Below are 10,506 nucleotides of genomic sequence, written 5' to 3'. Positions count from 1 at the left end.
TTTTCCTCCTGCATTAAAGAGAACGACACCAATTCAGGGGACGTGTGACAAACTTTTACTGATTTCTGCTAGCAAGGTTCTGGGCATTTTCATTATTGTTGCATTGCAGTTGGAATTAAGTGATTTTTGTTCTGGCCTTTTATTCAAATCAATGTGAAATTCCACATCCTGTGCAGCGTGGTGTTGTGCTGGAGCCTATCAAAGGTCTGAAGAGTGTGTGCACCAGCTGCTTGGGTGTTTCAGTCCCCTATTTGTGGCTCTGAACAGGTGAAGCCCCACCATATATAAGTAAGAAAACACACCTTGTGACCGTGGTGCTGAGAGTCACCGGTATGAGCTGTGATGGACAGTGTGGCTGTTACTGCATAGATGTCAGCTCAGTAATAATAATAATAATAATAATAATAATAATAAGAATATACTCCTTCCAAAGAAAAAGTATAGTATTAGTTAAAGAACACACCTTCCTTTGCTCACATGTACTTCTTGCTTGTATAATCATTCTTTACATTGTACACACTTCCATACACACTTTCCTTCACTTACACACATCCTCTGTGTTTCTTTACAGGTCCTGTGATAGTTTTGCATATTGCTGAGTTATGAACACTTCCCTTCGATCATAGAGACATGTCATGTCACATGCGTGACACACTCCTGGGAAGCACACAGTCATGTGTTAAATCTCATGGAAAAACACACTCCTCACTTGAGGCCCATGTTATATTGACACCTACTGGTTCCAGAGAAAACAGCACAAAGTTTATAGATTCCAAAGTGCAAATAAGACAATATAGCAAAAATTTATTACGTTCATTTTTTTGGAATTTTCCATTCAGTTTCTTAAATCAATCGTACTTTTGGTGTTCGTTCATACTACATTAGTTTTTAGAAAAATATTCCTCATTCGTGAAGTTAGCAAATTTGGGCAACATTTAACACTGGATTCAAAACAGAATATTCCAGTACCTTTTAGGAGCTGATGCTTTCTAGAATGTTCTGGTGCCTTCTAGAATCTTCCAATAGCTATAAAGTACCAAACTAAAACTGACACACCAGAACGACTAATGGTATTTTTGTAATGGCTTGTGTAATGAACGTTGGTTCATATGGTAAAGGAAACTTACTGTACTTGAGTCACACATCTGCAGCGATGTCTCTTTTGCTGCATAATTTTGGAGAAAAGCGTCAGCTAAATGAATGAATGTAAATGTAATCGGTAAACTTTAATCATAATCAATACAAAAATCAACATGATTAAGAACTTTGGAAAATTTTGCTGTGTTGTGTAATTGACCCAACACTGTACATGAAGTACAGTGGTCAGTTTAATCTGGTTTTTCTTGCAAATGATAAATGAAAGCGTGACTCTGCAGACATCATGAGAAACACACAGTGTGAAACTGCTTGTCCTGAGCCGGGTCGTGGTGAACCGGGACCTAACCTGGCAACACCAGTCCACCGCAAGGCACCCCAAGCAGGACTTGAACCTCAGACCCACCAGAGAGCAGGACCCAGCCAAAACTGCTACGCCACCGCACCCTCCATGAACAACCGATGGAGAGGTTAAAATAAAAAATTTGAGAGTCAAGGAAAAACCATCATAAAGGCAGTGGTGTAACACTGCTGAGCCCTTAGTGTCCATGGAGACAAAAACAGGAGAAAACAGGAGTAGCTGCTGAAGCCCACGGTGCTTCGCTACCTTGGCGGAGACCCGAGGCTGCGCTCTGCTGAAGCACCACTGGGGGGGCGCTGTGTGTAATCCAGCAGGTTTTAAGTTCATACAAGAAAGTCTAGTGTTCTGTGTCACAATTAACGCGTATTTTCCGACAGCACTTTATCGCAGTCTATCCGGGGCACTGTCTTGCAGGGCTCTCCGATGGTTCTAATAACCGTTACTTCTCCTTTTTGCCTCATACTTCTCCTTTCTTCAACATTACTTCTCTCTTGCTCGTACCCGGGTGCAAGGAGAGCCGTGCTGGACAGGAGGGCCTGTGCCACGTCCTCAGGACACACAGACCGGCAGGATGTCGGCAGAAGTCATCTACTCCGATGTCAAGTTTACCTGTAGTGCAGGTGAGTGCTGTGCTCATGCTGGTGAGCAGTGGGGTTGGACTGTGGTCTTATGGGGACCGATTGCTGTTCCTCAGCAGCAGCCACACTGTGGTGGGACACCAAGGGAGGGACAATAAAGGCTTAGAAGTCACCTGGGAGATGTTGTAACCTTCTGAACTTGTGCATATGATACAAGCGGACATATCTGCAGTTTCTCGGTGAGTCTCTCGTTCCGTGTCGCTGTGACCCACTGCTGTTCTTTTGTGGATTTTAAAAAATGTATTAATTACAATAAAAAAGCAGAGTCATGGCGGTTATTTTGCATTCCTGTTCTATCTGGAGAATGAAATTTCATTGTTCTTTCTCAAGTGGCTGCAGGAGTCATCATTTTGAACATTGACAGTCATTTAGCAGACGCTTTTCTCCATAGCAACGTCCAGTTTTAAGATACTTACACTGACCTACCCATTTACACAGCTGGGTAATTTTACTGGAGTAATTTAGGATAGGTACTTTGCTCAAGGGTACTACAGCCTGAGGTGGGGACTGAACCTGTGACCTCAGGGTCCGAAAGAAAGCAGCTCTAACTGCTACACTAGCAGCTGCCCCAAATCTCCACTAAAGATCAAATAGAGAGCAAACGTTTTCTTGTACTTTAAAGGCAGCAGGTGTGAAGGCACTACTGTTTTTGCATTGACGAGAGAGAGAGAGAGAGAGAGAGAGAGAGAGAGAGAGAGACACACACACACACACACACACACACGCTCTGAAAGCTTGTGAACCTGTTAGAATTTAGGTTAACAAAATCTGATCACATTTTGGGTCATTTGTGCAGAAAGAAAACATTCTAAAGGGCTCACAAACTTTCCACCGTATAAGACGCAGACAATCGCCGAATCGGTTCATCCCGAAGGCCTGAAAAGTGACAGAACACACAGAATTTCAAGTTTCGCAACGGCACCTTTTAAAGCGGAACTTATTTTTTATTTCTCCATTTCAACTTGCAGAGAACTGCCATTTCAACCCTCCGTGAACCGCCACCTTACTGTGGTGGAGGGGTTTGAGTGCCTGAATGAGTCCAGGAGCTATGTTGTCTGGGGCTATATGCCCCTCGTAGGGTCTCCCATGGGAGACAGGTCCTGGATGACAGACGAGACAAAGCGACAAACCCCTTATGAAGAAAAAAATCAAGGCTTTCGTTTACCCCGCCCGGTATGGGGTCACCGGGGCCCCACCCTGGAGCCAGGCCTGGGGGGGGGGGGGGGGGGGGGCTCGCATGCGAGCGCCTGGTGGCCAGGTCTATGCCCACGGGGCCTGGCTGGGCTCAGCCCGAAGCCATGATGTGGAGCCGCTCTTCGGGGGGCTCACCACCTGCCGGAGAGACCGTAAGGGGCCGGTGCATTGTGATTTGGGCGGTGGTCGGGGCCGAGTGCCTGGCCGACCCAAACCTCGGGCGCCAACTCTGGTTTTTGGGACTTGGAATGTCACCTCACTGGCGGGGAAGGAGCCTGAGCTGGTGCGGGAAGTTGAGAGATACCGTCTAGATATAGTCGGGCTCACTTCCACTCACAGCTTGGGTTCTGGAACCACTCTTCTCGATCGGGGGTGGACTCTCCACTATTCTGGCGTTGCCCAAGGTGAGAGGCGGCGGGCGGGTGTGGGCTTATTAATAGCCCCCCAGTTCAGCCGCCACGTGTTGGAGTCTACCCCGGTGAATGAGAGGGTCGTCTCCCTACGCCTTCTGGTCAGGAAACGGTCTCTCACTGTCGTTTGTGCTTATGCGCCTAGCGGCAGTGTAGAGTACCCGGCCTTTTTAGAGTCCCTGGGGGGCGTGCTGGAAAGCGCTCCCACTGGGGACTCTGTCGTTCTACTGGGGGACTTTAACGCCCACGTGGGCAGCGACAGTGATACCTGGAGGGGCGTGATTGGGAGGAACGGCCTCCCTGATCTGAACCCGAGTGGTGAGTTGTTATTGGATTTCTGTGCTAGTCATGGTTTATCCATAACAAACACCATGTTCATACATAAGGGTGTCCATCAGTGCACTTGGCACCAGGACACCCTAGGTCGGAGGTCGATGATCGACTTTGTAGTCGTTTCTTCTGACCTTCGGCCATATGTCTTGGACACTCGGTTGAAGAGGGGGGCTGAGCTGTCAACTGATCACCACCTGGTGGTGAGTTGGATTCGATGGCAGGGGAAAAAGCTGGACAGACCTGGCAGGGCCAAACGCATAGTGAGGGTCTGTTGGGAACGTTTGGCGGAGGCCCCTGTCAGAGAGGTCTTCAACTCCCACCTCCGACAGAGCTTCAACCAGGTCCCGAAGGAGGTGGGGGACATCGAGTCTGAATGGACTATGTTCCGCGCCTCCATTGTCGGGGCGGCGTTTGGAGCTGCGGCCATAAGGTCTCCGGCGCCTGTCGCGGCGGCAATCCCCGAACACGGTGGTGGACACTGGAGGTAAGGGATGCCGTCAAGCTGAAGGAGGAGTTCTTTCGGGCCTGGCTGGCTCATGGGACTCCTGAAGCAGCTGACAGGTATCGACGGGCCAAACGGAACGCTGCTCTGGCAGCCGCCGCGGCAAAAACTCGGGCTTGGGAGGAGTTCGGTGAGGCCATGGAGGAAGACTTTCGGTCGGCCTCAAAGAGATTCTGGCAAACCGTCCGGCGACTCAGAGGGGAGAAGCGGTGTTCCACGAACACTGTTTACAGTGGAAGTGGTGCGCTGCTGACCTCAGCTGAGGATGTCCTCGGGCGGTGGAAGGAGTACTTTGAGGATCTCCTCAATCCCTCCGACACGCCTTCCGTAGAGGAAGCTGAGGCTGGGGACTTGGAGGGGGACTCGTCCATTACCCTGGCTGAAGTTGCTGAGGTAGGCAAAAAACTCCTCGGTGGCAAGGCTCCGGGGGTGGATGAGATCCGCCCCGAGTTTCTCAAGTCTCTGGATGTTGTGGGGCTGTCTTGGCTGACACGCCTCTGCAGCATCGCGTGGAGTTCGGGAACGGTGCCTCTGGACTGGCGGACCGGGGTGGTGGTCCCTCTTTTTAAGAAGGGGGACCGGAGATTGTGTTCCAACTACCGGGGGATCACACTCCTTAGCCTCCCTGGTAAAGTCTATGCCAGGGTACTGGAAAGGAGAATCTGTCCGATAGTCGAACCTCGGATTCAGGAGGAGCAATGCGGTTTTTGCCCTGGCCGTGGAACACTGGACCAGCTCTATACCCTCACTAGGGTGTTGGAGGGTTCGTGGGAGTTTGCCCAACCAGTCCATATGTGTTTTGTGGACCTGGAGAAGGCATTCGACCGTGTCCCTCGTGGCATCCTATGGGGGGTACTTCGGGATTATGGGGTTCGGGGCTCGTTGCTACGGGCTGTTTGTTCCCTGTATGACCGGAGCAGGAGCTTGGTTCGCATTGCCGGCAGTAAGTCAGACCTCTTCCCGGTGCATGTTGGACTCCGCCAGGGCTGCCCTTTGTCACCGATTCTGTTCATTATCTTCATGGACAGAATTTCTAGGCGCAGCCAGGGAACGGAGAGTGTCTGTTTTGGTGGCCGCAGGATCTCGTCTCTGCTTTTTGCGGACAATGTGGTCCTGTTGGCTTCATCAAATCAAGACTTGCAGCGTGCACTGGGGAGGTTTGCAGCCGAGTGCGAAGCGGCGGGGATGAGAATCAGCACCTCCAAATCCGAGGCCATGATTCTCAGTCGGAAAAAGGTGGATTGCCCCCTCCGGGTTAGGGGGGAGCCGCTCCCTCAAGTGGAGGAGTTTAAGTATCTCGGGGTCTTGTTCACGAGTGAGGGAAAAATGGAGTGGCAGGTTGACAGACGGATCGGTGCGGCGTCCGCAGTAATGCGGTCATTGTACCGATCTGTTGTGGTGAAGAGGGAGCTGAGTCGTAAGGCTAAGCTCTCAATTTACCGGTCGATCTACATTCCTACCCTCACCTATGGTCATGAACTCTGGATCATGACCGAAAGAATGAGATCGCGGATACAAGCGGCAGAAATGAGTTTCCTCCGCAGAGTGGCTGGGCGCACCCTTAGGGATAGGGTGAGGAGCTCAGTCACCCGGGAGGAGCTCGGAGTAGAGCCGCTGCTCCTCCGCATCGAGAGGAGCCAGTTGAGGTGGCTCGGGCATCTGTTCCGGATGCCTCCTGGACGCCTCCCTGGTGAGGTGTTCCGGGCTTGTCCCACTGGGAGGAGGCCTCGGGGCAGACCCAGGACACGTTGGAGAGACTATGTCTCCCGGCTGGCCTGGGAACGCCTTGGGGTTCCCCCAGAGGAACTGGAGGAGGTGTGCGGGGAGAGGGAAGTCTGGAGGGCTCTGCTCGGACTGCTGCCCCCACGATCCGGCCCCGGATAAAAGCGGAGGAAGATGGATGGATGGATGGATGGATGGATGGATGGATGATCGCCGAATCGGTTCATCCCGAAGGCCTGAAAAGTGACAGAACACACAGAATTTCAAGTTTCGCAACGGCACCTTTTAAAGCGGAACTTATTTTTTATTTCTCCATTTCAACTTGCAGAGAATCAAGAACCACGTTCAACCGTTTCCTGCAGCCACAAGCAGGACGACTCAGGTGAGTGGGACTGTTTTTTCTGCAGCCGGTGGGTCTGGTGTCCCCCGATGCCACATGCCTCTCTTTCCGCAGCAGGTCCACGAGGTGAGGACCGTGCCGCTCACCCCGAGGCCCAGGTGAAGAAACCCGGCTGCGGTCCCGTTGTGTGGGTGCCTATGTGTCTGTGCGCTCTCCTGGTGGGTGTGGCTGTGGGCCTGGGGGTCCTCTGTGAGTATTCTTTAATATGGTCCCATCGGGTAAGATCAGGGTAAACACCCTGCAAAGGGACGCAGGTAGTTTGGTGGTTAAAGGCACAAAGTGAACTGGAAATCTGCTGGTTCCAGTTGCAGGAGGGAGGCGAGCAGGGCCACGAACCCAGTTCCTCCACTGAAGTAATTAGCTGACTGTAAATTGCATGGACTAAAAAGCTTCTGCTAAGTGAATCGGAGAGAATAACGAGGAAGGACCGTAAGATCCATACAAGTTATTAGTAAAAACATACACCTAAATCTCAGTTAGGAAGTGAGGAGAACAAGGATGTGAGAGATGAGCAAAGATGTTGATGCAGAATCCAGGTGTTACCGGGGCAACCCCAGTGTTTGCTGTGCTCAGTGTCCGCCCCCATCTCTCTCTCTCTCTCTCTCTCTCAAAACAAGACTCAAAGCAGCAGAAGGAAAAGGACCTTGAAAAGCACCAGCATGTGAACAAGAGCAGTGCCACAGGTAGGGAGTGCAAACCTTTTCTCGCCACAGAATCAGGCCCCACACACACACTGCAGGGAGTGCAAGACGTGCACTTGCACAAGTACACGTTTCGACCGGTTTACAGCCACATCTCTCTCTTCTGCACAAGTCCTCAATGTCCTTCTTACACCACACAGAGAACAACCTGCTGAAAGCCGACCTGCTCGAGTGCAAGAAGAACCTGTCGGAGGCCTTGGCCCATTACAAAGGTGGCTCCAGTCCCTCTGCTTTACCAATGTGCGCTAATGTGCTAACACTGACACACAACTAACCCTAACACGTCTACAAGTACCTTTGTACACTATTGTTTGTTTGGCCACTGCCTTTGTCCAAAGGTGACCGGAAGCAAAATGGTCCTCACAAGGTTGCAAAATGACCAGCAGGTCACAGTCCAGGATAAAACAAAAGTTACAACTAAATTAAAACAGTCATTAGCAAGTGACACAGCAAAATTAACAGTGGAAGAGACTAAAGGCAGCAGCTGATCAAGTGCACTGAAAAGAGTCAGACACTCTGTGAAAGCAGTGACTGGGGGTCTTTCAGGTGGGTCAACATTATGAGCAAAAAGCTGTCTTCAAAAGGTGGCAAAAGGTCAGAAGGCAGGTAGCTCCTGCTATGAGTAGTGCTGCTGTCTCACAGCGCCTGCGTGGTGGGAGAGGACATGGGTTTGAAACCCAGTCAGTCTGTGTGGAGTTTGCGCGTTCTCCTCTGGGTGTTCTGGTTTCCTCCCACAGGCCAAAGACATGCTGTCCAGGTGCCCCCATAATGTGTGTGAGTGACACAGAGTGAGTGTGTTTCACTGATGTATGGATGAGTGACCCAGTGTAAGCAGTGTATCTAGCAGCGTAAGTTACTACAGAAAGTAGGGTGTGGGGGCTGATAACATTACATAGATTTCATTGGAAGTCGCTTTGGAGAAAAGCTTCTGCTAAATAAGTAAATGTAATGTAAGCTCATATGACCTGGAGTAGTTTGCTTGTTCCACGAAGAAGGAATAGCACTTGGATGGAGGTACTGTGAGAAAGCAGGCAATGAGAGGATGTTTTCTGTCCCATGTGAGACTGAGCACCAATGATCTGAAAAAGTCGTGTCTGAGAAATCACAGTCCTTCGGGGCCCTCAACAGTTGCCTGCTGTGTGCTTTTCCAATCACGTCTCTTCACGGGGAGGAGACGGGACATGTGGCCCAGTACACTTGGACAACCACATTGATCCTTGCGCACACAATGTGATCAGCGGGGGTTCGGAAACACTGCTTCACACTCCGCATCACAGTCCTCCATGAGCCTCAGAGATGGGCTGGATGTGAGCTCGCTGAGAGAACCGCAGCACCGACTTCTCTTCTGCATGCACAGATGTTCAAGACTGCAAGGCCTGTCCATCCGGCTGGAACTTCCATGCAGGGAAATGCTACTACTTCTCCAGCGATAAAATGGCCTGGAATGCAAGCGCAAGGAGCTGCATCACCATGGGGGGCCACCTGGTGATGATTGACAGTGAGGAGGAACAGGTGCTGCCCTTCTTTGCACCGCAGTTCTTCTCTTTGACTTGCAGAGCTTGTTCTCCTCCTCAGTCAAGGGTTCATCTCCTTTTCTTAAAGAAAGCAATGCTTCACAGAGGCAGTTTCACATTTGGCTTCAGGAGCTTCTGAGTACACACCTGCTTTCTCTTCAAGTCCCCACCAACATTTTATTTGTCTTCAGAAATTTTTATTAGGCGAAATGAGCACGAAAATGACTGGAGACGACGACAAGTTCTGGATCGGCCTGTCGGACGCCGAGGAGGAGGGACGGTGGCTTTGGATGGACAAAACGCCCCTCAACAAGAGTGTGACGTAACAAGCTGCCTCCACACGTCTCTCACACACAGCGCATTCCACACCTGACACAAAGCAAGAACAGAAGCACCAGCAGTGCGTGGTGTCACAGCTCAGTGCCCTGCACATCCATGACTGTGGTTAAGAGACCAGTTTCATGGTCTACCTGGCTTGGCAATGAAAAACATCCCAGCCTGCACATGTGCGCGCGCACACACTTATTGCTGCCATGTGCCTTTCCAGGTTCTGGTTAACAACAGAAAGATACAAAGAGCCGGACAACTGGACAGAAGAGAACGAGAACGGGGAGGACTGCGCCCGCATGGGGGAAAGGAGCACGGTGAACATCAGGATCTGGTATGATGCCTCCTGTGAAAAGCCTTTGAAGAGGGTCTGTGAGGCTCTAGCGGCAACACCGAGCAGAGGTCTGTGAGAGAGAAGCTGGAAAAGGACGCAACGTGACCCCACACATCCAGACCAGAGCAGTTTCCCACTCGGGCTCCTGTCAGACTGTAACATCGCAGATCAACCAATAATCGTCAATTTCCTTCACTTCTGTGCCTAAACGAGTCTTTAGGAGCCTGATTGTTTGAGTGTTGAACACAAACCATAAGATGAAGTTACCAGGTTACCACCAGTTACCGCAATTAACTGCAATTGTCTCCATGCTTATTGTACATTTACCTGCTGTTTTTACTGCAAAGAACACATTTCACTGTCAGTGCATTCGCAGTTTTTACGAAGAACTAAGTTACCACCATCAGCCATTTCTGCTGAAATGGCTTTGAACCCCTCAAAATAAAATGCTTTTAGAAACGATGTTTTACATCAGTACATACAGTAAAAGAGTGTTTTGAACTTATGGCACATATTGCGCATTGTGACAATGCTGCGAGTGGCGCTTGCTACTACTGCTCTTCAGCGACGGCATTAGCACCTCGCCAACCTTCTCTTCCCATTCAGGGGGGAGTTTCCAGGTCACCGATTTCCTGCAAAATGTCTCACCAGCACAGTGGAGGACTTGAGATTTATGAGGGTCCTTTGTAAAAGGAATATTTAAGTATGTAAATAACTGTTTTTACATTCATATGATGGAAACAAGAGATGCTTCACATCCTCTGCAAAAGGTGCAAAATACATGGCCAACATAAAAAACGCAAAGAAAAGGGGGAAAACTTTGTAGCAGAAGCCCAAATAGCCATTCTGTCACTAGTTCAAGGTCAGGTCCCAATAAATTATACTGTCTGTTCACCCACAATAACCCTGAAAAGGGCCAGCAGATGGCGTAGTGTTTGGAGGCAACATTTCAGTCAAAGGTCCTTGGTCTGACTC

General features: G+C 50.2%; 1 protein-coding gene across 4 annotated transcripts; it reads left to right on the top strand.

The window, feature by feature from the left end:
• The first annotated feature begins 1,755 nt into the window (after positions 1-1,755).
• LOC108931300 (C-type lectin domain family 4 member E-like) lies at positions 1,756-10,073 on the top strand. Of its 4 annotated transcripts, none has more exons than XM_029258385.1 (8): positions 1,756-2,076; positions 6,584-6,637; positions 6,710-6,844; positions 7,273-7,338; positions 7,497-7,568; positions 8,714-8,868; positions 9,062-9,192; positions 9,418-10,072. In XM_029258385.1, exons 1-8 carry the CDS (start codon positions 2,028-2,030, stop codon positions 9,605-9,607), a joined length of 852 nt encoding a protein of 283 aa, XP_029114218.1. In that variant the 5' UTR covers positions 1,756-2,027; the 3' UTR covers positions 9,608-10,072. The 4 variants fall into 4 exon arrangements, with proteins under 4 accessions (XP_029114218.1, XP_029114220.1, XP_029114221.1 ...); XM_029258387.1 differs by having other exon boundaries at positions 6,713-6,844; positions 9,418-10,071; XM_029258388.1 differs by lacking the exon at positions 7,497-7,568 and having other exon boundaries at positions 9,418-10,073.
• Positions 10,074-10,506: the final 433 nt, after the last annotated feature.

The sequence above is a fragment of the Scleropages formosus genome, chromosome 15, assembly GCF_900964775.1.
Source record: "Scleropages formosus chromosome 15, fSclFor1.1, whole genome shotgun sequence".
Classification (NCBI taxonomy): domain Eukaryota; kingdom Metazoa; phylum Chordata; class Actinopteri; order Osteoglossiformes; family Osteoglossidae; genus Scleropages; species Scleropages formosus.
This window is presented reverse-complemented; position numbering and strand designations above follow the sequence as displayed.

What these genes read in the sequence shown, in the direction of transcription:
- LOC108931300 (XM_029258385.1), top strand. Translation starts at nt 2,028, where the DNA reads ATGTCGGCAGAAGTCATCTACTCCGATGTCAAGTTTACCTGTAGTGCA. An exon ending in CCACAAGCAGGACGACTCAG is followed by an intron (nt 6,638 to 6,709) that starts GTGAGTGGGACT and finishes CTCTTTCCGCAG; the next exon opens with CAGGTCCACGAGGTGAGGAC. An exon ending in CCCCTCAACAAGAGTGTGAC is followed by an intron (nt 9,193 to 9,417) that starts GTAACAAGCTGC and finishes GTGCCTTTCCAG; the next exon opens with GTTCTGGTTAACAACAGAAA.